At 47.3% G+C, this 27,286-nt stretch overlaps 2 protein-coding genes and 1 pseudogene across 3 annotated transcripts; all 3 read left to right on the top strand.

The window, feature by feature from the left end:
* Nucleotides 1-444: 444 nt before the first annotated feature.
* On the top strand, nt 445-9,066 carry FOXR1 (forkhead box R1; the record flags this gene model as incomplete). Its single annotated transcript, XM_079708394.1, has 6 exons — nt 445-505; nt 6,600-6,674; nt 6,776-7,023; nt 7,265-7,491; nt 8,332-8,570; nt 9,038-9,066. 6 exons carry the CDS (start codon nt 445-447, stop codon nt 9,064-9,066), a joined length of 879 nt encoding a protein of 292 aa, XP_079564520.1.
* A 9,097-nt stretch (nt 9,067-18,163) lies between these two features.
* Nucleotides 18,164-27,253, top strand: CENATAC (centrosomal AT-AC splicing factor; the record flags this gene model as incomplete). The annotated part of the gene is made up of 11 exons (XM_079709560.1): nt 18,164-18,283; nt 18,426-18,589; nt 19,012-19,110; nt 22,993-23,059; nt 23,139-23,201; nt 23,543-23,607; nt 23,760-23,865; nt 25,117-25,147; nt 26,741-26,830; nt 26,903-27,035; nt 27,119-27,253. The coding sequence occupies 11 exons, from the start codon at nt 18,164-18,166 to the stop codon at nt 27,180-27,182; spliced, it is 1,002 nt and encodes a 333-aa protein (XP_079565686.1). The 3' UTR covers nt 27,183-27,253.
* LOC307056154 (enhancer of rudimentary homolog) lies at nt 21,716-22,013 on the top strand (annotated as a pseudogene). Its single transcript has one exon. The product of its transcript is annotated as an enhancer of rudimentary homolog (transcript).
* Nucleotides 27,254-27,286: the final 33 nt, after the last annotated feature.

Below are 27,286 nucleotides of genomic sequence, written 5' to 3'. Positions count from 1 at the left end.
AAATCTTCCAAACTTCCAGAAAGTAGCTATTAATACCACCACGGGATCATTCTTCAATGGTAGACTGATTTACTAAATAAAAGAAGAGCTTGGTGCAAATGTAGAGGGGAAAGAGGGCCTGGGGTACCTCCCTTCTGGACCCCCAAGGTTCCCAAATTAAAGTGGGGGGGGGGGGCTTGCAGAAAGACGTGGCAAGGAGCACTCCGTGGAGGCTCGAGAGCAAGGGTGTCAGCAGGACTGGGCACACCTGAGCGGGCTCCGACCTAAGTCAATCAGAGCGCGGGTATTTGAGGAAGTGCCTCCTAGGCCTCACCCTCATTCTCTCCAGACTTTCCCACCCTGTGCCGGCTCTCCCTCCTCTAGCTAATCGTGGACCTGAAGCTCCAGCACCTAGACTTCTGGGCCAGCCTCCATGGCCAGGTCCCGGGATTGCTGGACTGGGACATGGGGAACGAGTGTTTTCTGGCCTTCACCACTACGCACCTGCCCTTAGCGGAACAAAACCGTGAGTGTCTGAGAGGGGGGTCGTGGGGGATGGGCGCGCCGCGGAGGGTCGGAGGCTCGTGGGCGCGCCGGGCCGGAAGCTCCCCAGCCTTTGACTTGCTCGCCACTTGCCCCCGTGAGCCCCGTGACTATGTTGCGTTCGGGGCCCCGCGCCCCCTTTGCTGAGCCCCGGCGCTCCCACCCCGCCCCCACTTTTTCCGAGGGGCAATGGAGTCCCCGCCTCGATGGAAAGCCCAGGGAGGGCAGCGGTCCTGCCTGAATACGGCCTTTCAATCCTACCCCATCCGCCCCGGCTAAATCCCAGAACTTTCTAGGCCTCTTCTCGGCCTTTTCTCCGTGGCGCCTACGCCATCAGGGCACACTACGTGTTCGTTCATCTTTCTCTTAAAATCTTTTTAAAATCGGTTTTGTTCATGGCTGTATCCCCACCTCTTAATACATTGTCTGACATCTAGAGGTGCTCAATATTTGCTGAATGGATAGTTGACCGCTGTCTTTTAAAAACTTTTTTTTGTTTGGTCCTCAAGTGTTGAGATTTGAGGTAATCACCTCCTACATTCATGGTACATGATTGCCATCTGTTTGGGCAAAGTACTTGGATTAACTCATTCAATCCCCACCCACTTTTGTCACCTCCCACACTCTCAAGTATCTACCCTAATCCATTTAATGTCTTTAGATAGGTAGGTGTATCTTTGAAAACTGTTTAGCATTATTTTGCTTTTATAGGTGACCTTAATTTACATAAACTCATTGCTTTTTTTTCCCCTCATTCAAATTGTTTTTGAGAGTTATTTCAGTTGCTAAGTGCAAATCTGGTTCATCATTTCTTTTCTTTTTTTTTTTTTTTTGCGGTACACGGGCCTCTCACTGTTGTGGCCTCTCCCGCTGCAGAGCACAGGCTCTGGACGCGCAGGCTCAGCGGCCATGGCTCATGGGCCCAGCCGCTCCGCGGCATGTGGGATCTTCCCGGACCGGGGCACGAACCCGTGTCCCCTGCATCGGCAGGCGGACTCCCAACCACTGCGCCACCAGGGAAGCCCTGGTTCATCATTTCTGATTGCTGTGTGGTATTCTACCATCTGCATACATTACTTTTTGCATTTTAATTCTCCTTACTGATGGAGACAAAACTCCATTGGAACTCTTTGCCACCATAAGTAATGCTGACGAACATTCTTGTATCTTCACTGATTCAAGAAATATTTATTGAGCACCTCCAATTTGCCAGGCACTGTTCTGGACACTCATGTGATACATCATGAACAAAACAGACAAGTCTTCATGGAGCTGACATTCTACTGGGGCCACACAGGCAATCCACATAAAAATAAATAGATAGATAGATAGATAGATACATAGTATGTTATAAGGTGATAACTGAGATGGGGGGAAAAGGACATGGTAAGAGGGCTCAGGAATGGGGGCTGGGAGGTGGTGGCAGCTACAGTTTTAAATAGGGTTGGTCTTCATTGGGAACATAGTATATGAGCAGAGCAGAGTTGAAGGAGGTGAGATAGTGAGCCAGAGGATACTTAGAGGAAAAGCTTCCCAGGCAGAATAAATAGCCAGTGTAGAAACCCTCAGGAATATGCCTGGAGGAACCGGTAAAGAGGCCAGTGAAGCTGGATCAAAGTAAATAAAGAGGAGAGTTCAGAGGGTGTGGGTCGTGGAGCGGAGATCAGGAAGAGCCGTCTTCCCCTTTGAGGGCGTTAGGGTTGACTCCAAGTAAGATGCAGCATGGTTGAAAGGTTTGGAACAGAGGAGTAACATGATCGCCAGCTTAGTGAGTGACCTGTGCCATTGCATAGTGTGCCTATACTTGGTTTAACGTCCTGCTGTCACTGTCTTAAGATTTTTAATAATTTTTGAACAAGGAGGCCCACATTTTCCTTTTGCACTGGGCCCTGCAAATTATGTAGCCGATCCTGAATGATCTATAGTCTGAAAAGATCACTGTGGCTGCTGGGTTGAGGGTACATTGTAAATGTAGAGCGACTGGGAAGCCAGGAGACTAGTTAGGAGGCTACTGTAGTAATCCAGACAAGAGCTGATGGCAGACTGCACCACCAGGGTGGTGGCAGAGGATGTGGTGAGAAGGTAGAACCAGGTGGATTCGCTTGATGGATTGGATGTGTGGTGTAAAAAAGAGAGATGAGAGGATGACTCCTCCAGAGTTTTTGGCTGATCAAGTGCAAGGATGGAGTTGTCTTGTAGTGAGATGGGGTAAGCTCCTGATAGGATATTTAGGGAGGAAAATCAGGAGTTCTGTTCTGAACATGCGGAGTTTGAGATATTTTTTAGATATCCAAGTAGAAATGTTGAGTAAGCTGGTGGATACAGAAGTCTGCAATTCTGGACAGAGGTATGCAGATATAAATTTTGAGAGTCTTTGGTACATGCCTGGCATTTAAGGGGTGAGAATAGAGAAGAACCAAGGATGAGCCCTGGGGGGCATTCCATTCTAAAGAGATTGGAGAGGAGATAAACCAAAAAAAAAAAAAAAAAAAAAACTGAGGAAATGACCATTAAGAATCAAAACTGGTATTGTGGTTTCCTGGAAACCAAGTGAAGAAAGTGTTTCAAAGAAGGAGTGGTCACAGGACAGGAACACTGCCGTGAGAGGTCAGGTCAGAGGTGGGCTGACTATTGGATTTAGCAAAGCAGAGCCTTGATTATATGGTTTTGGTGGACTGCAGCCTTGATCATAGTGGTTTTGGTGGAGTGGTGGAGAAGAAAGACTGATTGGCAAGGGTTTAAGTGTGGAAGGGAGAGGAAGTGGAGACAAAGTATAGGCAATTCTTTCGAGTTCTTCCTCAAAGGAAAGCAAAAATATGGAGTAGTGGCCTGGCACAGAAAGTGGGGACAAAAGAAGTTCTTGTTTTTAATAAGATGAGAGAATTAACAGCATATTTGAATGATGATAATGGTCCAGAGACAGAAATTTATAACAGAAAAGAGAGGAGACAGGAATTCCCTGGCCGTCCAATGATTAGGACTTGGTGCTTTCACTGCTCCCTGGTTAGGAAACTAAGATCCCACAAGCCTCCAGAGGCCAAAATAAATTTCAGACACTGTCCTTGAGGAGGTGTGGGGCCACGTGTGTCAGAGAGAGCAGGGGAGGGAGATGGACAGAGGCACTATCCTTTGATCCCACTGAGATCACCCATCTGTTGATCCCATCACCCTTTCCCGGCTCTCAAAGAGCAGAGTTAGAGAGGATGTCCTCTCTGTAACTAACCTGGAATCCCCCAAACAGGCTCACTCTCTTGCATACACCATTGACTCCTTTGGCTCTCTATGGCTTTGGAACACTTGCTTGGCCAAACCACAACCCTGATTAAATCCAGCTCTACCAAACAAGTGCTCCAAAGCCATAGATCAGTGGATTGGGGTTATCAGTTGGTATCAAAAGAGATGGCTGGAAAGAGGAGGTGGTGCATTTTTACCTGGTGCAAAAATGAGGTTATGGAGAGGTTGCAGTTATTGGTTTAGGTTATGACAGTGAGGACTGTCTACATTAGGATGGAAGGCAGAATTTTGGGAGAAGAGTTCAAGAAACTAGAGGCCAGGTTATTAGGATAATCATCTATGTATCTATTGAAACAGCCAAGATTTAAGGCAGGAGTAGCGCTAGTGACAGTGAGCCAGGAACTAAATTCCTCTAAATGAGGGGGAGTGGCCGAGAATTTGGTAGATGATGGTAGCAATGAAAATTAGTATATAAATTCTTCTATTAACTTCAATAGACACACCCAGGATTAGACAGTAAATTGTAGTGCTGCCTGATTATTCGTCACCAGCACCAGTTGCTATTCAGATGTAAGAAAGGATCCTATTTCACTGCATCTTTGCCAACACTTGGTATTACCTCTTTTTATAATTCTTGTCAGTTTGATGTAAAGTATTATATCATTCTTTTATTGTGTTCCTATTACTAGTAAGGCTGAGCATCTTCAGGTAGCCCCTCCTTCTGAATACTGATTCGTATCTTACCCATGTATAGATTTGTCTTAGCCTTTTATTTTTTGATTTGTAGGAGCTGTCTATCAGAGAATTGAGAGTTCTGGAAATGATTTTTTTTTCTGGTTTATTATCTATTGATTTTTTTCCCCTTGTGAGTTTTACTGTGCAGAACCTTTCAATCTTTATGTGTTATAATATCTGCATTAAATGTATAGGTTAATTTGAGGATAATTGGCATCTTTATAGTATGTATTATATGTCTTTGTTTATTGAAGTCTTTTAGGTCCTTAAGTAGTAGGTACATCTTTTTCACATAAAGGTCCATTCTTTGATGAGTTAACCCCTAGATACATTATAACTTTGGTTGCTATTGTGAACAGCACCTTTCTGAAAAAAAATTTTTTTTATTTTCCAGTTTCTTAATGCTGGTATAGAGGAACAGTGGTGATTAGTATGTTGGTCTTATATCCAGCAAACTTGCTGGACTCTTATTGGTTCTAATAATTTATATATCGATTTTGTATGGTTTTCTTTTAGTCTATGTTTTTTTCTGTAAATAATTATAGTTTTGCCTTTTTCTTTCTTATATCTCTTACTACTTTTTCCTTTTTAGAATACTGTGTTGAACATTAATGATGTAATGGGCATCCTTTCTAATTACCGAGTTCTCTAATAAGTATATCATCATTTTCCAGACAAAAACCTAGATTCATCTGTAATATGATGACACTCATGGGAACAATGAGGGGGACAAAAGCCAGCTTTCTGTCGAGCAGCTAGCTCTAATATGTACCTGATTTACTCTGAGCCCACCATGTATTCATTCATCCAGTTAAGTTGAGCTCCTCCCATATGCCAGGCAGTGAAGGAGACAGACCTGGAGATAGACACTAAGCAGGTAGTTACAATAAAATGTGTGCTACGGGAGTGTTTGGACAGGTAGTCAGAGAAGGCCTTCTTTAGAAAGATGTTTAAACAGAGACCTGATGGGTGAGTAGCAATTAACTAGGCAAGCAGGTAGAGGGAAGAGTGTTTCCAGCAAAGGGAACAGCTTAAGGGAAGGCAGAGGATCTAGATGTGGTCTGTTGGAGATGGGTGGAGAGCCTGGGAGGAATGACTCAACACTGATGAGGGGCCAGGGCCTTGTAGACTATCTCAGGTATTTAGATTTGGCCTAAAGGCCAAAGGTTTTACACTGAAGGGTGGCATGATTGGATTAACATTTTGGGAAGATCACTCAAACTGCAATACGGTAAGTTAAAGAAAAGAAGATAAAACAGACCTTTTAGGTTACAGGCTTGGACTAGGATGGTAGAACTTGGTGATTGATTGGGTGTGGCTGTACGGGAAAGAGGAGTCAAGAATGATTTCCACTCACGGACACAGAAAACAAACTTATGGTTACCAGAAGGGAAAGTGGGGGAGGGATAAATCAGGAGCTTGGGGTTAACAGATACACACTGCTATGTATAAAATAGATAACCAACAAGGGCCTACTGTAGAGCACAGGGAACTATGTTCAATACCTTGTAATAACCTACAATGGAAAAGAATCTGAAAAAGAATCTGTGTATATATATGCTTGTGTGTGTGCGTGTGTGTGTATAAAACTGAATCACTTGGCTGTACACCTGAAATGAACACATTGTAAATCAACTATACTTCAATTAAAAAATGGAGAAAAAAAAAAAAAAAGGAATGACTTCCAAGTATGTAGCCTGGACAGCTGGTTAGATGGTGCCATATGCTGAAACAAGGAATGCAGGAGCAAGAGCAGGAAAATGGAGTTGAGTTTTGTTCAAAATGCCTGTGGGCTATCCCATGGGCAGTTCTAGTTACGGGCTAGCAGAGAAGTCTGGGCTAGAGATAAAGATTTGTAAGCCTTGAATTTATAGATGGTGACTGACTAAAGTAACAGGCATTAATGAGATGGTTTAGGGGCCGTACTGTGGGGTGAGAAGAGAATAATGCAGAGGAGAATGAAAAGGTCAGAGAGGTAAGGGGAAACCAGTAGAATATGGCATCATAACTTCCCAGGCAGGGCCCATAGCCATCTCCCAGGGAAGCTTCAAGGGGCCAAAATGAAAATCCTAGGATGTTTTGACTCTCTCTTCTTTTCTTTTTGCTAGTTGCCAGATATAAACTCCGAATAGTTGAGCCACCAAAACTACCTCTGGAAAAAAATCCCAACCCTGACAAAGATGGTGAGTGGATGGGAGTGAGTTCTCTGACACGGCCCTGTGGCTTGGGCGGGACATCCAAAGCCCATGACCTATGGCCCGCAATCTCTTTTTTCTCTGCACAGGTCCAGATTTCGAGCCCAACCTGTGGATGTGGGTAGACCCCAACATCGTGTTCCCTCCTGGAAAGCTGGAGGTCCCAGAACCCAGTAAGGGGAAGAATCTGACAAGCATAGTCCCTTCTCCTCAGCCACCCCCAAAAGAAGATGACTTTGCCAAATGCCCACAGGCCACAGTGGTGGAGTCGCCATCACTTTCTGGAGACCAGTATCCCCCTCGGAAGCGGTTTGCCTCTTCCCCCGGCAACTGGGAGGTAGGGATTTCTGGGCTGTGGGTTGGACTTGGGATGTAGGCAGGGTGGGCACAGGGATGATGCAGCAGAGAGTTCTGTTTTCTTAGGGTTCACGAAGGGTTAATGGGTTCGGAAATTAGCTGTGCCCCTGGGTTGGGGAGAAGCCCAGATGGTGGCCCTAGACCACCACCCCTTCCTGCCACTGCACCCCTGGAGTAGAGGCCGTGGAGTCAGGACCAGTTCCTACTCTGTGCTCCTCTAGCTCACAGAAGAGGAGGAGGCTGAGGACCAGGATGACAGCTCCTCTGTGGCTCTCCGGTCCCCTCACAAAAGGGCCCCCCTCCAGAGTCGGAGGCTTCGGCAAGCCAACAGCCAGGAGGGGGGGCTGTGGTCCCGGCCCCCTCTCAATTACTTCCACCTAATTGCACTGGCATTAAGAAACAGTTCCCCCTGTGGCCTCAACGTGCAACAGATCTACAGTTTCACTCGGTACGTGCCGGGGGCCCTGTGAGGAGGGTGAAGGGAGGGGGCAGGGCCCTGCTCAGATACCTTCCAGGCGCTGAGCTGCTGCTTCAGTTCCCCCATCTGGGTCTGAGAGGATACTTCTCCTTTCCCAGGCACTGGTTCTGGGTTGCCCCCGGCTGTGTGTCCACACCTCACATAGACAGGAAGATAGCCACCCCACCCCCTTCCACATCTAAGAAACTCCAACCGTTTTATACCTTAGTTCCTTAACATATAAAATCACCCGGGTCATAAATTCTCCCATCTTCCCTCTCAAGAACACCCAGTATAAAATCTGGTTTCCCCAACAGTTTCTCACATGCTTTCCCTTTGGACTGAACTGCCTGGCACAGCCTGTTCCCCAAGGACCCGGGGAAGCCGGGCTGAGAAGGGATTTACATTGAGCTTTGAGAGTCGGGTACCCATGAGTATGACGAGTTTCTCGGACCTTTTCCCTCGATATCAGAAGAGTCGCAAAGTATTAATCCTCAAGAGGCGTCCTCCTTGACCAGGATTCCTCTGACAGGACCTTGTTGGCCTGAGTTCCTGTTGCAAGTCAAACTCCTGAGCCCTCGGAGGGAGGGAGGAAAGCGAGCCAGGGAGTGGGGGCAGTGAACTGGGTCTATAAGGTGAGGCTCTGCACAAGCACTGCACCAGGTGGAGGTCTGACACATGCTTAGGCGGCAGAGTGCGCCGTGGGCCAGCTTGCCCTTCTCCGACGTGAGAGAAGGGCTGAGGCTCCTGGCCCCGGGGGAGAACATTCTCCAGGGTAAGGCATCTCCCAGAGAGACCACACCTCTCCTTACCATTCCTCCCTATCTGCAGACAACATTTCCCCTTTTTCCGGACGGCTCCTGAAGGCTGGAAGAATACCGTGCGTCACAATCTCTGTTTCCGAGACAGCTTTGAGAAAGTGCCGGTCAGCATGCAGGGTGGCGCCAGCACACGGCCCCGATCCTGCCTCTGGAAGTTGACCGACGAGGGACACCGCCGCTTTGCAGAGGAGGCCCGCGCCTTGGCCTCCACTAAGCTGGAAACTATCCAACAGTGCATGAGCCAGCCAGGTGTGAGGCCTCGTCACACGTGGGGCTGAGGGGAGGGGCCCTGAAGATCCTGACCCAAGGCCGAGTGTGCAGGGAAGGAGCCAGGGTCACACGGGGGGGAGGGGGTGGCACCTACTGTAGGAAGGGGAGAGGACAGCAGTGTTCTGAGACCCTGGGGTGGTGCCTGCCTCAGGGGCCCCCCCACGCACAAGCACGGAACCTGAGGTGCTGGGAGTTGATGGAGAAACAGCTAAGGTGCAGCTGGCCCTACTCACAGCCCCGCAGCCTGGGGAAATGGTAACCACACAGTGTGAGAAGCATGGTATAAGAGGTTCTCCGCAAAGGGGGCTTTTTCTTCTCCTGGAGACCAGGTGGCACTTGGGCCTTGAGAGAGGAAAAGTAGATCGTTTGCCGTGAGAGAGCTTTCCAGGCTTAGGGAACAGCGTCCGCAAATGACACATAGATCCCTTTGACTTCTTTCCTTACAGATGTGATGCCCTCCCTCTTCGACCTTTAGTTCCACAAACCATCTGTCAGCCCATGCCTTATTAAAGTTATCTGCAGCACCCTGGTGTGTGCGTGGTCTGAGGATGGGGCAGGGTTGGGGGCGGAGGCGAGCTCTGAGGTTGGAAATGGGATGCCCTCAGAGCTGATGGGTGGGCAAGTTGCCTGGTGCACAGCAAAGGGAGCCCATACTCTTCTTTCTTCAAAGGAAGAAAACACTCAACCCTCCTTAGGGTCCCATTTTTCTTGGGAGATGCTAGCATAAAGCAGCCAGGCCCGCAAAAGGCCCCCCCAAATCACCAGCCACTCATAAGAGTGGATGTAATCAGCTGGGGACAGTGAGGAGAGGCCTAGGGAAACACATCATCTATGGAACAGTTGAAGGAAAGACCCTTATAGGAGGCCACGAAGGAGCAGTGAGAAAGGTGAAAGGCAAGAATTTCTTGACAAAAGGAGTAGCCAGACTTAAGTCTCATTTCCCCCATTTAAGCATTGGGGGTGAGGGGTGGGAACTCAGAGCTGAGAGGCATGGCCCTTCCATACTTCCGGTTTCAGTAGAAACCAGAGCACTTGTCCTTAGAGGCTGCAGATCACAGCTGGGCTGCTGTGGCTTCCTTGGTTGCAGTAGACCGTGTCCAGGGCAAGGCCAGCTGCCAGCCTCAGACCTGAGGGATAGGGAGAAGCCAGGGGGACAAGTAAGGAAGGAACGAGATTCAGAGCTGTGTCGGGATGCCATGGACATTCCCACAGTGCTTGAAGTTCCTGCTGGCTTTCCCACAGGGCTGAGATGACCCTTCTCATTCCCTCTCCTGCTCTTCCCTCACCCCACAACAGGCCTGTACAGAAACATGGCTCCAGCCTCAGACACTGTCCCAGGGGACTGGGCATCACTACTCCCCAGAGGTAGCAGTGGCTGGTGCGTGAGTCTCAAGAAGGGCACCGGCTCTCAGCTCTGATGTAGCTGCTTGCTGCTCCTGCATCCTCGTTCTAGAAGAACCTGCCTCAGGCAGCCACTTTCTCTTTAAGCTTGAGTGTCTTGATCAGGAAAATGAGTTGATGATGGCTCTTTCTTTTTTTAAATTAATTTTTTTAATTTTTGGACACACAGCATGGCATGTGGGATCTTAGTTCCCCTACCAGGGATTGAACCCGCACCCCCTGCAGTGGAAGCGTGGAGTCTTAACCACTGGACCGCCAGGGAAGTCCCTGATGGCCCTTTCTTAGTACTGTACCAGCATGGAGATGGCGGGGGATGGAGTAGGGTGCTTCATACCAAACCTGGCTCCCGGTTCTAAATAAATGGTAGCTGTTTCTTTGCTTCTTGTGATGTCTAGTTAGGACCCGCCTCCTTCCTCCAGGATGCTGGTGGGCTAGTAATGGCCTGGATTTACTTTCAGCACGTGGCAGCTCTCAGTGGGAGCCAGGACCTCGCTCCATCTCTGACTCCCCACTCTGCTCCCGCTCAGCAGATCACCTGTCATCTCTCACTGTATCTTCTTTAGCACAGTTTTCTTAACATTTCTAAACTTCAGTTTCTTTTGCATGCAAATTGGGGATAATAAAAGTACACACTGGGCTTCCCTGGTGGCGCAGTGGTTGAGAGTCCGCCGGCCGATGCAGGGGACACGGGTTCGTGCCCCGGTCCGGGAAGATCCCACATGCCGCGGAGCGGCTGGGCCCGTGAGCCGTGGCCGCTGAGCCTGCACGTCCGGAGCCTGTGCTCCGCAACGGGAGAGGCCACAGCAGTGAGAGGCCCGCGTACCGCAAAAAAACAAAACAAAACAGAAAAAGTACACACAGATTTGATTTGGGAACTAAATAGGACAATGGAAAGTGTGTAGTCCTGTGCCTGGCATATTAACATTGAGTGCTTACAGTTGGACCAGACATCATTCTAAGTGCATTTGCAGGTTTAATCCATATAGAGGCCTTAAGGAGTAGGTACTTTCTTCTCTGGTAGTTGAGTGTGATAGCTATTTAAGGAGTTGCCTTCATTTCTGTCCACTTATTCAGCCCTTAATCCCTTGCAGTCTATAGCACTATAAAATCAGACTGCCTCCTCCCTAGTCTCTGAAACATGGTATTCCTGAAAAGCATGGCCCATGCCCTATCTGACCAAAATCTTTACCTTTGAAGAAAGGCCCCGGTTCATCTGCTTGGTTGGCACGTTTTTGGTAACAGGCATGCAGTCTCGCCCTGGTCACCTGTCCATCACCACAACCACCTCTGCTCTACCCACTCCAGCTTTGCATTCATTCTGGAATATGCACCAAAAGCAGCTCTAGGCCAGGGGCTCTCACTGGCCCTATGGTTGCCGCAAGGATGTGGGGGATTGGCAGGCCCAGGAGTGTCAAGTGTCAGTGCAGGAGGCAGTGTCTCACTTTAAAGAGCTGAGCCTCATACCGAAGGCCATTGAGACTGAGCTGAGCCAAGAACCCAACCCGGCTTTACACCTAAGCAGAAAGTATTTGTTGTGTTGTTTTATTATATACTGAATTTTCCAGGAGTGCAACTCTTATGTAAAGTGAAGGAAGACTCTACTTTTTTTAGTTTGGAAGTTTTCTGAGAGTTGTTTGCCATTTCGGAAAATCACTTCACTGACAGCAAAGCTGCTCTGGTATTTAACTCACCAATACCACATGCCTGTATTGGTCTGTTTGTATTTGTTGTAATCATTGGGATTCTACATGTATAAACAAATATTTAGCTATTTCAAGGTAGCCAATATACAGAAAAAAGTATTTTCAGGACTGCCCTGGTGGCACAGTGGTTAAGACTCTGCACTCCCAATGCAGGGGGCCCGGGTTCGATCCCTGGTTAGGGAACTAGATCCCACATGCCTGCCGCAACTAAGGAGCCGGCGAGCCACAACTAAGACCTGGTGCAAATGAATTAATTAATAAATTAAAAAATCAGAATAGCTCTATATCCATTTTTAAAAAGGTATTTTCAATAATCATTTGAATGACATCTCTTTAAGCTATTCACAATAAGTATCTACAAATTTTTAACTGTCTCATATTTTCAAATATAGTTTATTGGACTTCCCTGGTGGCGCAGTGGTTAAGAATCCACCTGCCAGTGCAGGGGACATGGGTTTGAGCCCTGGTCTGGGAAGATCCCACATGCCACGGAGCAACTAAGCCCGTGTGCCACAACTACTGAGCCTGCACACTATAGCCCACGAGCCACAACTACTGAAGCCCGTGTGCCACAACTACTGAAGCCTGCATGCCTAAAGCCTGTGCTCCGCAACAAGAGAAGCCACCTCAATGAGAAGCCCACGCACCGCAACGAAGAGTAGCCCCCGCTCGATGCAACCAGAGCCACGTGCAGCAGCGAAGACCCGACACAGCCAAAAATAAATAAATAAATTTATAAAAAAGAATATATATATAGTTTATCCATTAGAATACATTTTTATACATTTCTCTCCCTTTATTTTTCTGTTGTATTACCGTTAGAGCATTACAGTTTGATTTTTTTTTAATTGTACGTGTAGGTAGGTTATTTTATCAGTAAGGTTCATTTCAGGGTGGTAAAGACGGTCTTACAGAGTATTTGCTCCATTCCTAGGGTGTTAAGGCTGATGAAGTAGAAAACCACCAAACCAAGCAACGTATACGATATAGTCCCTGTCCCAGAGGCGCTCACCCTCAGTGACCTTGGCAACCAGTGAGGACAATACAATGGAATAAGTCCCGTTCATGTCCAAACCCCAGAGCCTAGCAGGAGGCCCATTAGGTAGTAAGAATGCTCTGTTTGCTGGGACTTGTCACTAGTAACTTCCCTAACAGGCAGATTCCTTGTTCTCTGGAAGCACAGAGAAGAGGGCAATTAGCGTGAGAGGAACTGGGGAAGACTTCTCACAGGAGACGTTAGCACGGGGTCTTTTTTCCAGGTCTGGAAAACAACAGCTAGCTCTTCTCCGGAAGTGATGTCCCCTGCATTGGCAAGCGGATTCTTAAGCACTGTGCCACCAGGGAAGTCCAACTCCCTTTTATTTTTAAAATGATGCTTAGCCACTCATTGAAAGTGGCTTGGAAGGGGGAAACATGGAAGCAGGAAGGCCTGTAGGGAGGTGACTGCAGAATCCAGGTGGCAGTAGAAATGGAAAGAAGCAGCCTGATTTGATGATATAGCTTGGAGGCAGAATCAACACGTCAACGGTCCTGACTAGATGCAGGAGGAGAAAATAATGACTCTGAGGTTTTTGGTTTGAATAACTGGATGAATGAGGAGGGGAAGCCTGTGTAGGAGCAGCAGGTTTGAGCAGTTTTGTGTTTAGAATGTGTGAGACATCAGGGTGGTTACATCAAGTTGATCACTGTTGTAAGTCTGGAGTTCAGAAGATAAGCCTGAGCTGAAGACGTAAATACATTTGAGAGTCAGGGGGGATATAGACAGCATTTAAATCATACTCAAAGTACTGGTGTAGAAAGATATTCATAATACATTTTTAGGGCTTAAAAAAACAAACAGTAGCAGAACAGTATGTTCGATATGATTCCAAAGGTGACAGAAACTATGTTTATATATATACAAGTATGTTGTCTACGCACAGAAGATGTCTTAAAGAAAACAGGTATCAGACAGTAATAGTTATCTTTGGGGATTGGCGGGTGGCAAAAAGATATGGAGGCCAATCCATTTTTATTTATTTTTAAAATATTTATCGGGCTTCCCTGGTGGCGCAGTGGTTGAGAGTCCACCTGCCGATGCAGGGGACACGGGTTCGTGCCCCGGTCCGGGAAGATCCCACATGCTGTGGAGCAGCTGGGCCCGTGAGCCATGGCCGCTGAGCCTGCGCGTCTGGAGCCTGTGCTCCGCAGCGGGAGAGACCACAGCAGTGAGAAGCCCGCGTACCGCAAAAAAAAAAAAAAAAATTTATTTGGCTGTGCTGGGTCTTAGTTGCAGCACGCAGGATCTTTAGTTGCAGCATGCGGACTCTTAGTTGCAGCATGTGGGATATAGTTCCCTGACCAGAGATCGAACCTGGGCCCCAGGCGTTGGGAGTACAGAGTCTTAGCCACTGGACTGCCAAGGAAGTCCCCCTTTTTATTTATAGCTTCGGCACAGGTTATTTTTTTCTTTTTTAATAAGAAATTACTTTTTAGAATTTTTAAAAAAATAAAGCTATCCACTAGCCTGTTTTGTAGTTTGATACTCTAATTGTTAGGGAACCACTGACTGATACCACCCACCTTGGCCAGGCACAATGATAACCACTTGCAGGAATTGTCTCACAACAGGAGTTCCCAGTAAGGAACATGGTGCTGCCAGGAAAACTAACCAGGAGAATCTGGGAGGAGCCAAAAGGAGGGAGGAGACGCCAGCCCATAATATTGTCCTACCAACCTCTCAGAATCCTTCGCACTGGAATCCATCTTGGCTGAGAGATGCATGCGCCACCAGGAAGGACCCCGAGTCCGACCAAATATAGGCTAAGATGATTGGCCAGAGACAACCCTGAAAACTAACCCCATTACCATGAAACCTGAGGCTGCAAGCCACATGGCAGAGCAGTTCTCCTGGGTTCCCTTACCCTGCTGCTCTCCACCCGGGTGCCCCTTCCCAATAGTCTTTTGCTTCGTCAGCACATGTATCTCCTCAGACAATTCATTTCCGAGTGTTAGACAAGAGCCCACTCTTGGGCCCTGGAAGGGGTCCCCCTTCCTGCAACATAATTAGCAGGCTGTTAGCTGCAAGCTTCTGAGGCTCCTTCCCAGCACAGACCCCCACCCCATGGGCATGTTAACACCAGGGTACCTGGAGTTTTGATGATTTAACTTAATTTGACAAATATTCATAGAAGGTCCCTTTCTGCTAGTTCTACTGAGTCAGGTATGATCAAGACACAGTCCCCGCACTTGAAGAGCTTTTTAACTATTGGGTTTTCAACTGACTACTAAACAAAACGACAAGAGGATGAGCAAAGGACCTTGGAATTGAAATTTTAATTCTGCAGGATCCACTCTTGTAGGCTTCACAAAAGGGGTGACATTTCATTCATTCAATTATGAACTGATCTAAGAGCTTATGAATAGATTGAGAGCTTACCATGTTCCAGACAAAGTCACCAGCCTTGTGGAAATTCCATTCTAGTTCATATTTCAGAGCCCTATATAATAGAAAGAATTTATCAGGCAGAGCTGGAAAGAAGTAAATTCTAGGCAGAGGGGACCAAGGGCTGGAGATGCTAAAGTGCATAGGAGCAACAGAACTGCAGGAATATTGCCTGGAGGAGGGTGGCGGGGGGAGGGGTGGAGTGTGGGACACAAGACTGAAAAGGAGGTTAGGACACTTAGTGTAAAATTCATGTTGCGAAATTTAGATATTTCCTGAAGGCAACTTAGAGACATTAATCAGGAAAGTCATTTTAGAGACTACCTTAAGACCAGCGTGTGGAGGATAAATGGAGCTGAAATACACCAGACACTTGGAAACCAGTCAGAAAGATTTTACATGAATCTAAGCAAGAAAGGTAGGGAATTGAAATAAGGTATGGTCTATGAGTATAAAAGGTGGAGAACAGATTTTAGACATCTCAGAAATCCAGTAAGACAGCTTGCACAGGGTGGATGTGGGGACTAAGTGAAAGGGAGAATCAAAGATAACTTACCGCAGGGACTTCCCTGGTGGTGCAGTGGTTAAGAATCTGCCTGACAATGCAGGGGACACCAATTCGAGTCCTTCCCTGGTCCGGGAGATCCCACAGGCCGCGGAGCAACAAAGCCCATGCGCCACAACTACTGAGCCTGCACTCTAGAGCCCATGAGCCACAATTAGTGAAGCCCGTGCACCTAGAGCCCATGCTCCGCAACAAGAGAAGCCACCGCAATGAGAAGCCCGCACACCGCAACAAAGAGTAGCCCCTGCTCGCCGCAACTAGAGAAAGCCTGCACACAGAAACGAAGACCCAACATAGCCATAAATAAAAATTAAAAAAAAAAAAAAAGATAACTTACCCCAAAACTCCAGGCTTTAGTTTAGTGGTATCATTCACTGGGAGGATGAAAACAGGGGATGACCTGAAGAGGAAGAAATTGAGTTCCATTCACACAGTCTAGTTCAGATGGCAGCTGAATGAATACTCAGTAATGGAAGACTTTAGGGAAACAGTTTCAAAAGCCAAATTGCAGAGGGCTGAAAAGTTAGGAGTTTAAGCAGATGGTAATAGCAGCTTTGGGACAAATGACGGAAACAGATGGGATGGCTAGGGTGTGACGGAATGAGAGGTCTTGGTAGGTCAAGTGAAGTAATATGTTGCCATGAGAGTGTGGTGGAAGGATTCCTGGGATCCAGTGGGTAAAGCGAAGTCAAGAGGACCTAAGACCTAGACCAGCGATTCTCAAACTTGACTGAGCATCAGAATCACCTGAAGGGCTCATTCAACCACAGAGTGCTGGGACCCACTCCGGAGTTTCCTATTCAGTAGGTCTGGGGTGGGGCCCAAGAATTTGCATTTCTAACAAGCTCCCAGATGCTGATGCTGCTGACTTGGAGGCCACACTTTAAAGGTTTTTAAATTTTCTTTTTTTTTTTTTTTTGCGGTACGCGGGCCTCTCACTGTTGTGGCCTCTCCCGTTGCGGAGCACAGGCTCTGGACCCGCAGGCTCAGCGGCCATGGCTCACGGGCCCAGCCGCTCCGCGGCATGTGGGATCTTCCCGGACCGCGGCACGAACCCACGTCCCCTGCATCGGCAGGCGGACTCTCAACCACTGCGCCACCAGGGAAGCCCCAAAAGGTTTTTAAATTTTTAAACCTGGCCTAGAGCAAAGCATTTAGTAGCTGGCAGATGATGAATAATTTTCCAAGTGAATGGATAAGAGCACTCATATTCAGGAATGGAGGTCTCCCTGCGGTTAAAGACCAGATGGAAGGTAAGTCCACATGGGAGGATGGAAGACGATGGTCAGAGTAGAACTTCAGAGTTTGAATTCAGAGAAGGAGCAATTTTTGGTGGACAAGGTCCAGGATTACCCCTGCCAGGGGAGTGATGAGAGGTCAAGGAACTGAGAACTGCAAGGTCATCAAAATGGATCACATCTGGCAAAGGCCTGAGTCTAAAGGGAAGCTCCATCAGGAAGTCAAGATCTGAAGGGGAGTCTGGCTACTTTCTGGGTCTGAATTATGTAGAGTTGACTGGATATGCCCACAGACATTGTAACCCATCCAGGTTAATGCACCAATACAGGTAACAAATGTAAGGGAAGCCGGGGACTCTGTGCCAGCTCTGTTTGCACATCCAATAAGTTAAGGTGTGGGCCAGGCCCCAGGCTTTTTGGAGGGAGTTCTAGGGTGGAGATCACAGTCTGGGGATTTCAGCCCTGGGAGGGAGCAGTTCACCTTAGGTGCTAAGGGAGCGGGACAGACAGGAAGGCTGTTGACTCTGGGAGAAGTGGCTTGTAGAGAATAAAGTTCCACTAGTTTAGCACGTTTACAGATTAAACACGTCTGCTAACCCTCAGCAATGACTCTGCACCCTTTATAGCTTTCCCTTTACAGCTTTACAGGAGCAACGTTCAGATCACCCCTGTGGGGTATGAGCGTTATCAGGTCTTAGATTAGGCCTTCAGCTTGTGTTCCCTACAGCCTGCTGGCAATGCCTCTGCCGCTTTATACCTGTGTAACCTTCCACAAACTTACCTCCTCCTTCACGCCTCAGTTTCCCGCTTGTAAAATGCCAGTAATAACAGGACACCACACAGGGTTACTGTGAAGATTACCTGAGGTAGTTAAGGTAAAGCTCTGGACCCCCACTGAGCACCCTATAAATACTAGTTACGATTTGTTAAATTGTCTCTACGGGTCCTTGTCAGTGACCAGATACGTGCGCGGTCCCCCCTAACTGTTGCGTGCGCTCCTTCCCCTCACCTTTTCCAGCCAGACTGCATTTGGCGGTACTGGCGACAAGCTGGGTTTGTGCGCAATGAGGGTTCCCGGAGAAAAACCCGCGCAACCGTAGTAGGACTTGCAGTGGCGCCTGCCGGCCGCTGGGGGCCGCGGGGGCCGCTGGGGCCGCTGGGTTCGCCCCGCCCCTGAGGGGTCAGAGGTCACCGGACGGCGAAGGGGCGGCTGCGCGTCGCAGATCCCCAGTCCTGGGTAGATGGCGCCGGCGGAACGGTGCCCTGTTTGCCGCCAGACCTTCTTCTGCGGCCGCGGACACGTCTACAGTCGCAAGCACCAGCGGCAGCTGAAGGTGGCTTTGGAGCGGCTTCTGCCTCAGGTGCGGACGGGAGGCTGGAGGAAACCCTGGATAGGACGGGGCGGGAATGCGGGCGGGGCTGTGAGGGCCCGAGGGGGTGGGATCTGGGGGTCCCGCCGGGGTCCTACTTAGCCTCTTCCCCTTGGTACCCTTTCCGCGGCAGGTGGAGGCCGCCCGCAAGGCCGTCCGCGCCGCTCAGGTGGAGCGTTACGTGCCCGAGCACGAGCGGTGCTGCTGGTGCCTGTGCTGCGGCTGTGAGGTTAAGAAACACCTGAGCCACGGAAACCTGACCGTGCTGCATGGGGGGCTGCTGGAGCATCTGGCCAGGTGAGCGCCGGGCCGGGAGCCGCATACAACAGTCGTGTACATTTGTGGGAGGGAGGGTTTAGGGTGGGTGAAAGGAAGAACGCTTTTGTGATTTGATTGAGTCATCTTGTAGGCATTGCTAGCCTTGAGGGTAGCGGGCTTACGGCTGCCATGGTCCCAGTGGTGTTGGTGGTCTAGCTGGGAAAGTCAGCTGGGCAGCTGGCTCAATCAAGTTTCCCTCCCATCACTTCCTCTCAGATTCTCACATTTTTACTGGAAGGGGGAGACTGGAGATCTTGAAGAGACTACTATCAGTGTTTTTCTCTCAGCCTTGCCCAGAGACAGAAACCCAGATGTCAGTTTGCATTATTTATCTAATGCCTAGATATCTGTGTAATATTCTGCAATCTATCATTGAGAGTACTTGTCCTTTCCATTCTCAGTCCAGAGCACAAGAAAGCAACCAACAGATTCTGGTGGGAGAACAAGGCTGAGTTCCAGATGAAAGAGAAGTTTTTGATCTCCCCCCAGGATTATGCACGGTAAGTCACTACTTCACATGATGAAGTAGCAGAGTGTGGATTCTCTGGGCCTGTGTCAGGTACTGGAGCTTCCTCTACTGCTTGGGAAGTTTAGTAAGGACTTCATTAGTAACCATTGTCTTTGTAGCACTCATTATCCTAGGCACCATATTGGACACAAAAGAAATATGACAGAGTCCTTGAAAGGTTTATAATCTAGTTGCGGGGGTGGGGGGAGATTTACAATGTATTTAGCAAATAGAGAATAGTGTGTAATTAAAGCTGACCATAATCAACTACTTAAATGTATGACACAGAAACTACTAAGGTTCTTTAGGAGCAGAAGATGCTTTTTATAGTGTGCAAGAAACTGGTGCTCACCCAGTGCCCACTTTTAATAGTTTTAGACTCTATTTTAACTGGCCTCGGAGGGCCTCAAGAAACCGGAGTGCAGGAAGCTGGACAGCACAGAGAGGGAATGAGCCCTGACTGCCTCAGGAAGAGGACTCAGGCAGCCTCACATCATCACTTTTATTGGGACCATATTGAGATTGTGGAGTGTGGAACCCAAGGGGATCCCAAGGCCAAAGTTAAGAAAACACATGGTGTTTGTTATTTCTTTCTACCCAATGTGGAGAATAATGAGGAAATAAGAAATGCCTAGATCCCACCACCTTGCTTTAAAATCTGTGGTTCAGACTGGGAGGAGATAAGAAACTGAGGCCACTCACTCCTCACACCCTGGCTCAGCTCCATATGGTTTTTGGTGGGTGAATAAAGGATAGTTGAGCAGCAAAGGTTATAATTGAGAATTATGAGGATGGACTCTTTGAACTTTTTATTTAAATATCGTTTGACTTTTGAGCTTTATAAATTTCAAGCTCACACAAGACAAGGCCAGGCCAAGCCTGACTGATTTGACCAGTAAAGATACAATGAGCCACTTTTATTATTTTTTAATCTTTTTTTTTTTTTTTTTTTTTTGCGGTACGCGGGCCTCTCACTGTTGTGGCCTCTCCCGTTGCGGAGCCAGGCTCCGGACGCGCAGGCCCAGCGGCCATGGCTCGCGGGCCTAGCCGCTCCGCGGCACGTGGGATCTTTCCGGACCGGGGCACAAACCCACGTCCCCTGCATCGGCAGGCAGACTCTCAACCTCTGCGCCACCAGGAAAGCCCTTTTATTTTTTTTTTTTTTTTTTTTTTTTTTTTTTTTTTTGCGGTACGCGGGCCTCTCACTGTTGTGGCCTCTCCCGTTGCGGAGCACAGGCTCCGGACGCGCAGGCTCAGCGGCCATGGCTCACGGGCCCAGCCGCTCCGCGGCATATGGGATCCTCCCAGACCGGGACACGAACCCGTATCCCCTGCATCGGCAGGCGGACTCTCAACCACTGCGCCACCAGGGAGGCCCAGGAAAGCCCTTTTAAATCTTTTTTTAAATAAATAAATTTATTTATTTTTGGCTGCGTCTGGTCTTTGTTGCTGCGCGCGGGCTTTCTCTAGTTGCGGCGAGTGGGGGCTACTGTTCATTGCGGTGCGTGCGCGGGCTTCTCATTGTAGTGGCTTCTCTTGTTGCAGAGCACAGGCTCTAGGTGTGCAGGCTTCAGTAGCTGTGGCTCGCAGGCTCTAGAGCACAGGCTCAGTAGTTGTGGCGCACAGGCTTAGTTGCTCCGCGGCATGTGGGATCTTCCCAGACCAGGGCTCGAACCCGTGTCCCCTGCATTGGCAGGTGGATTCTTAACCACTGCGCCACCAGGGAAGCCCTAATCATTATTTTTAAATATTAGTCTTTTTATTTGGCTGCATCGGGTCTTAGTTTCGGCATGCAGGATCTTCATTGCAGCACGCAGGCTTCTCTCTAGTTCTGGTGCGCACAGGCTCCAGAGCACGTGGGCTCTCTAGTTGTGGCACATGTGGGCTCAGTAGTTGCAGTGTGTGGACTCAGTTGCCCTGTAGCATGTGGGATCTTAGTTCCCCGACCAGGGATCAAACCCAAGTCCCCTGCATTGGAAGGGGGATTCTTAACCACTGGACCACCAGGAAAGTCCCACAGTGAGCTACTTTTGGGTTCAGGCAGTTTGTTACATAGGCAGTGAAAAGAGTAAGCACAAAGTGCCAGCTTCCCAGGTTGTCCAACACACCAAAAAGGACCATACTGATACGAATAGGACTGGGTGACTGCAGTGTGAGCTGTGCGATACTTTTGCTGGGGAGCCAAGTCTAGACTGCAGCTACGTGTTTTATGTCTACAGCTCAAATCTGAGAGCACAAAGTCCCATACCCCATCAGAACTGGGAGTTGATGAGAAACTGTTTCATAATGGTTTCCCATGAGAGATAGGGAGACGAGTGGGAGATGGCCTCCTAGCAGTTCCGTTCAGGCCTCCTGTCCTCTTGTGTTCCAGGAGGATCACGCAGACCTTCAGCCAAAACTCTGATAAGCTGCAGTTCAAGGCTTTGCCTGTAAGGATATGTGCAAGGCTGCCAGGGCACCGTGATAGAGCCATTCCCCTACGTAAATGTTTTACATATTAAAATTAGGCAAAAAGGCTATAAGCTCGTGTGCGGAGGTGGAGTCGGCAGAGTAGTCGGCAGAGTAGTCGGCAGCGGCTGCAGCAAGAGTTTGGCGCCATGTCTCACACCATTTTGCTGGTACAGCCTACCAAGAGGCCAGAAGGCAGAACTTAGGCTGACTATGAATCTGTGAATGAATGCATGGAAGGTGTTTGTATAGTGTATGAAGAACATCTGAAGAGAGTGAATCCCAACAGCCCATCACGTATGGTATCAGTTATTTGATTTTATTGATGACCTGGAAGACCTCAGCTGCCTTGTTTACCGAGCTGATACCCAGACATACCAGCCTTATAACAAAGACTGGATTAAAGAGAAGATCTATGTGCTCCTTCGTCAACAGGCCGGGAAATAGTTGAGTTTGGAAGCATTAGGGGGATGGGGGTGGGCTTGGAACACAGGTGTGTACAGAGTGCTGTAGTAGAAGTTTTGTATTATAGTAATCCGGTTTCCATTTTCGTATACACTAGCCAGGGCTGAATGTATTAGATGAAATGTGAGGATCTTGTTCAATCTGAAACCCCTTTTGCCCCCTTCTCCCCCCCCTTTTTTTTTAACTTAAAACATTTTTATGATGATTTAGATGGAAGTTGGTTTTTGTCAGTTACTGTTGGTTCCAGTCCTTCAAACTGTTCGTGTCTGCTTTATAACATTCACTGTACTAAACCCTTCTTCAAATCGGGGTGGGGGGTGGTGACGCGGTTTAGTTATGTCAAGACAAAGTCTTAGTGAAAAACAAATGTCCTTTAGTTATATTTTCAAAAAATAATAATAAAATTAGGCAAACAAAGACAGTTATATTAATTATATATCAACTGGTAACAATGACGAAAGAATAAAAGTAACATTTGAACACAAAAATCTGACTGTACACCCTTAGAAGGTTTTCTGAGGACTAATGAACTGCAAAGAAATCTTGAGCTTTGCTTAGTAGTCTTATTGTTGATAGCAGCATTGATGTTATTCGGATACCTTCGTATTGCAGGATAAAAACTGCAAATATATTGTCCTAAATATGGGACAATTTGGACATCAAGAAAGGGAAACTGGTTTTCTTAAGTATGGTAATGGTTTCATAGGCTGTTGCTGTTCCCAGGAGATGTATGCTGAAAAATTTAGAATTAAGTCTCATGTTCTTGGCAGAAAGGAAATGTGTTTATAAGCGAACTGGAGCCAGTATGGCAAAATGTTAACAGTGAATCTGGGGGAGAGGTACATGGGTGTTCATTGTACTATTTTGTTTCTGGGAGTCTGACACTACTCAAAATTCAGAGAAAAATGATCTACTGAGGATCTTTGCACAACTGGCCGGGACTTGCCCTTTTTCTTTTTAGATTCAAGAAGTCCATGGTGAAAAGTCTGGATTCCTATGAGGAAAAAGAGGATGAAGTGATTAAAGAGGTGAGTTAAAGGAAAGGCCTCTGAAGGACCCAGCCCCCCCCACCATTTTGTACCTATCTAAGCAGCCTCTCTCCCACAGATGGCAGCTCAGATCCGTGAGGTGGAGCACAGCCGGCAGGAGGTGGTTCAGTCTGTCTTAGAGGTTGGTTTCCCTCGGAGGAGCCAGAGCAGTATCCAAATCCACTGATTCCCGCTTCTCCCAGGTCCAACATTTCACCTACCAGCTCTTATGAGAATTCATGGACTCCATGCTTTATCTGCTCGGCTTGAATTCCCTTACCTGCCCACCAGGGGGCAGGCCTTTGTCAGTGGAGAAGATGTGGGCCAGGCTGGGAGGGAGGAGGGAGGGAGGGAGGGAGGGAAGTTTGCAAGATATGGGCAGTACCCTCAATGTCAATTTGTTTACTTCTGGAGGGTGGGAGCATGGCCTAGGCAAATTCTTAAGCATCCTAGACACATTTGTTTTTCCTGAATCAAACTCAGCCTCAGACAGTGCCAGACCCAGAAGAGGGCTCTTCGGCACCTGGAAGCTGGAAAGGGACAGACAGGTAAGATTGTTAGGAAACCTCTTATTGGGAGTTCTGACATCTCTTAGAACATTCTGTAACTTTGCCTGGGAAAAGGCAACAGATCTCATCTTTGCTATCCTCATGGCTCAAGGACCTTGTCTGCCAGCCTGGCTCCTGTTTGTCTTTTTCAGCCAAGTAGCCTCCACCTCACAGCAGCCCTCATATGTGGACCTGCCACCAGCCCCAGAGCTTGACTGGATGGAGACAGGACAACCTCTGACATTCATTGGCCATCAGGTACAATGGATACGAAAGTTGGGAAAGGGACATTCATTGGCCATCAGGCACAGTGGATACGGAAGTTGGGAAAGGGACAATGCCCCCTCAGTTCCCAGGACACCCATCTCTCCTGGCTTTTCTGTGTATTCTGGCCATTCCTGTCTTAGCAGGCTTTTCCCTCTTGCTGCCCTGGCCCATAGTATCACGTTTTTAGACTTTTTCCTCACCCTCCATGGTCATCTTATCCACACACTGCCCCAATTGCCACATAGAGGTACCAACTCCTAAATCTCATCCTGTGCAGAATCCACATTTCCAGCTCAATACGGGACATTTATAGATACCCCGCAGGTACCTGAAGCTAACCCCTACCACTCCTGTGTTTCCATTAACTGTAGATAAAGATTCTTATCCCCTCCTTTCATTTTTCACATTCCCTCAATGAGTATGTCTTATCTATTTTATCTCCTGAATACAAGCTGGTCTCTATTCCACCTTGGAACAATTCCTACTACTGCAATCTTGTCCCATACACAACAAAAAATAATCGCATCACCTGCTATCTTACATTCTATCCTCCAGCTGTGCTGTGCTCCTTGCTTTTGAACATGTAATTGCCAGTCTTAAATGGTATGCTTTCCTTCCCTCATCATCTACTTAACCCTCACCTGCCTTTAGCTCTTAGCTTGAATGTCACTTTTTCATGGAAACTGTTATAAATGTAGCCCCATGTAAAAAGCTGTGAGGGGCTTCCCTGGTGGCGCAGTGGTTGAGAGTCCGCCTGCCGATGCAGGGGACGCGGGTTCGTGCCCCGGTCTGGGAGGATCCCACATGCCGCGGAGCGGCTGGGCCTGTGAGCCATGGCTGCTGAGCCTGCGCGTCCGGAGCCTGTGCTCCGCAACGGGGGAGGCCACAACAGTGAGAGGCCCGCGTACTGCAAAAAAAAAAAAAAAAAAAGCTGTGAATTTGTGTAATTCATACTTCTCTTTCCCAGTAGTATGTATGCTCTGTAAAAAAGGATTTCGTTTACCTACCATCTAGTAGGCACTTATTTTTGGACATCTCTGCTACTAAGACCTTGAGTCTGGTGAGGGCAAGACTGTCTTTCAGTGATTTGCTGTGCTCTGTAAGATTTAACATCAACCCAGTGCAGAACTAGCATCATGGCAGTGGTTCCCTCCACCTCCTGTAAAATTTCTTCCTCTAGGCTATGAGTATCCTATCATCTCTTGGCTTTCTTATGATTTTTCCCCCCATTTCCAACTACAGGATACACCAGGAATTGGTAACATCCACTCAGGTAAGACCCACGGCAATGTTTCTCAAACTGTAAGAAGCTTTTTTTTTTTAAAGAATAAAGTTGATTAAGATACAGTATTGTCAGTGAACTTGGGATCTTTGAGACACACCCGAGTTCTAGGCCTTTCACTGGTAGAAGGGTATCAAAGACACCTATGTCAAATGCGTCTGAGTAACTCAGCAAAGTAACAGATGTACGTTCACCTGTTTACCGGATTTTTTTTTTTTAACTTTCAGATCTAAGGTGCTTTAAAGTTAGAAGGTATCAGACATGGTAATTCTTATAAGGGTTTTTGTTCAACCACTATGTGAGTGTGCGTTAAAGTGTTTTTTGAAATACACTTAATAGTGAAAATAAAGAGTATAAACTAAACAAGGTCCTACTGTATATAGCAGAGGGAACTATATTTAATATCCTGTGATAAACTATTATGGGAAAGAACATGATAAAGAATACATATATAACTGAGTCACTTTGCTGTATAGCAGAAATTAACACAACATTGTAAATCAACTATACTTCAATAAAATAAATTTTAAAAATAAAACTCGTTGCAATTGAGGGCCAGAGAAGTCTCTATACCCAGTGCCCACCATGGCATTAGCCACGCTACAGCCACTCGTCTCCTTGTATTTCAACTAAGGGAAAAAATACTTTGCTTGAAAAACGGAAGATTACAAACTTTAGCATAATAAATTACGTTTTTCCAAAGTAAAGCAGCATCTGATGAAGGATGTGTATTCTCAATATATGAAAACTTCTCAACACTCAATAGAGGCATATAAAAAGATGCTCATCAAAATGGCTAAAACTAGGACTTCCCTGGCGGTCCAGTGGTTAAGACTCCGCACTCTCAATGCAGGGAATAGGGGTTCAATCCCTGGTCAGGGAACAATACCACATGCCACGTGGCATGACCAAAAAATTAAAAAAGGCTAAAGACTGACCATTTATATATGCAAGAACTCTCATACACTGCTGGTGGGAATGCAAAATGGCATAACTACTTTGGAAAACACTTTGGCAGTTTCTTTAATAAAAGTTGAAAAAACAAATCCCAACGTGCCTCAGCAAATGAACACTTCAAAAAATAATAACAAAGAAGGAACGACTGAAAACACGCGTAACACAAAAACCTCGAAGTAACTATGCTAAAAGGTACACAAGGGTACACAATATATTCCACTTATACAAAATTACAGAAAATGCAAACTAACCTACAGCAACAGAAAGCACGTCAGTGGTTGCCTGGGAAAAGGGGTATAAGGGAGGTGTGCTAGAAAATATTTTAAAGGGTCACAAGGATACACGGTGGTGATTTCACCCCAAACATTTCAAATTGTACACTTTAAATGTGTGTAGTTTGTTTTTTGTCAGTCATGCCTCAATACAGCGATTACGTATCAGCACCTTTTAAATTAGCCTAGGCCCCTCAACTTCCCATGGTCCAGAATTCCTGGATTTTGTTTACGAACATTTATAGTTTTCAATTAAGTAGGAACTTATAGCTAGCTATGTTCCACAATAGCCTGAAGGTTAAAAACAACTTTTTTAAGTACTTTCATTTCTGCTTAAAGGGTCTTCCTTTTCCAGGTGCCACACCTCCCTGGATGGTCCAAGATGAGGACTGTAGCTTTGGGAACCAACAAATAGGACCCTCCTATGAAGAGTTTCTCAAAGAAAGTAAGTTAACTAATTCAGAAATGGGGATGGGTTCTTTAAGTCTTCCTACTCAAATAAAACTGCTTATTGTAGAGGAAAAACAGAAATTGAAGAAACTCCCACCAGACAGAGTTGGGGCCAATTTTGATCATAACTCCAGTACCAGTGCAGGCTGGCTGCCCTCTTTTGGCCGGGTCTGGAATAATGGACGCCGCTGGCAATCCAGGTATGGGCCCAGTGTCAGGACCCCAACCCACTCCCCCTTGGAGATCTCACCCTTCGTCCTACTAACCCTTCATTTCCTTTCAGGCATCAATTCAAAACTGAAGCCGCAGCAAGAAACAAACAGCAGTCACATAAAAAGAAAAGTTAATGGTTTCCTAATACATTTTCAACCACCATAATGCTCAAAGCCAAATCAACAAGCCGATACCTACTATTACCCTTTGTAACTGCCTTCCTTAGGAAACAAGACAT

This window comes from Hyperoodon ampullatus, assembly GCF_949752795.1.
Source record: "Hyperoodon ampullatus genome assembly, chromosome: 7".
Lineage (NCBI taxonomy): Eukaryota > Metazoa > Chordata > Mammalia > Artiodactyla > Ziphiidae > Hyperoodon > Hyperoodon ampullatus.
Note: the sequence above shows the minus strand (reverse complement) of the source record. Positions and strands in the feature narration are given on the sequence as shown.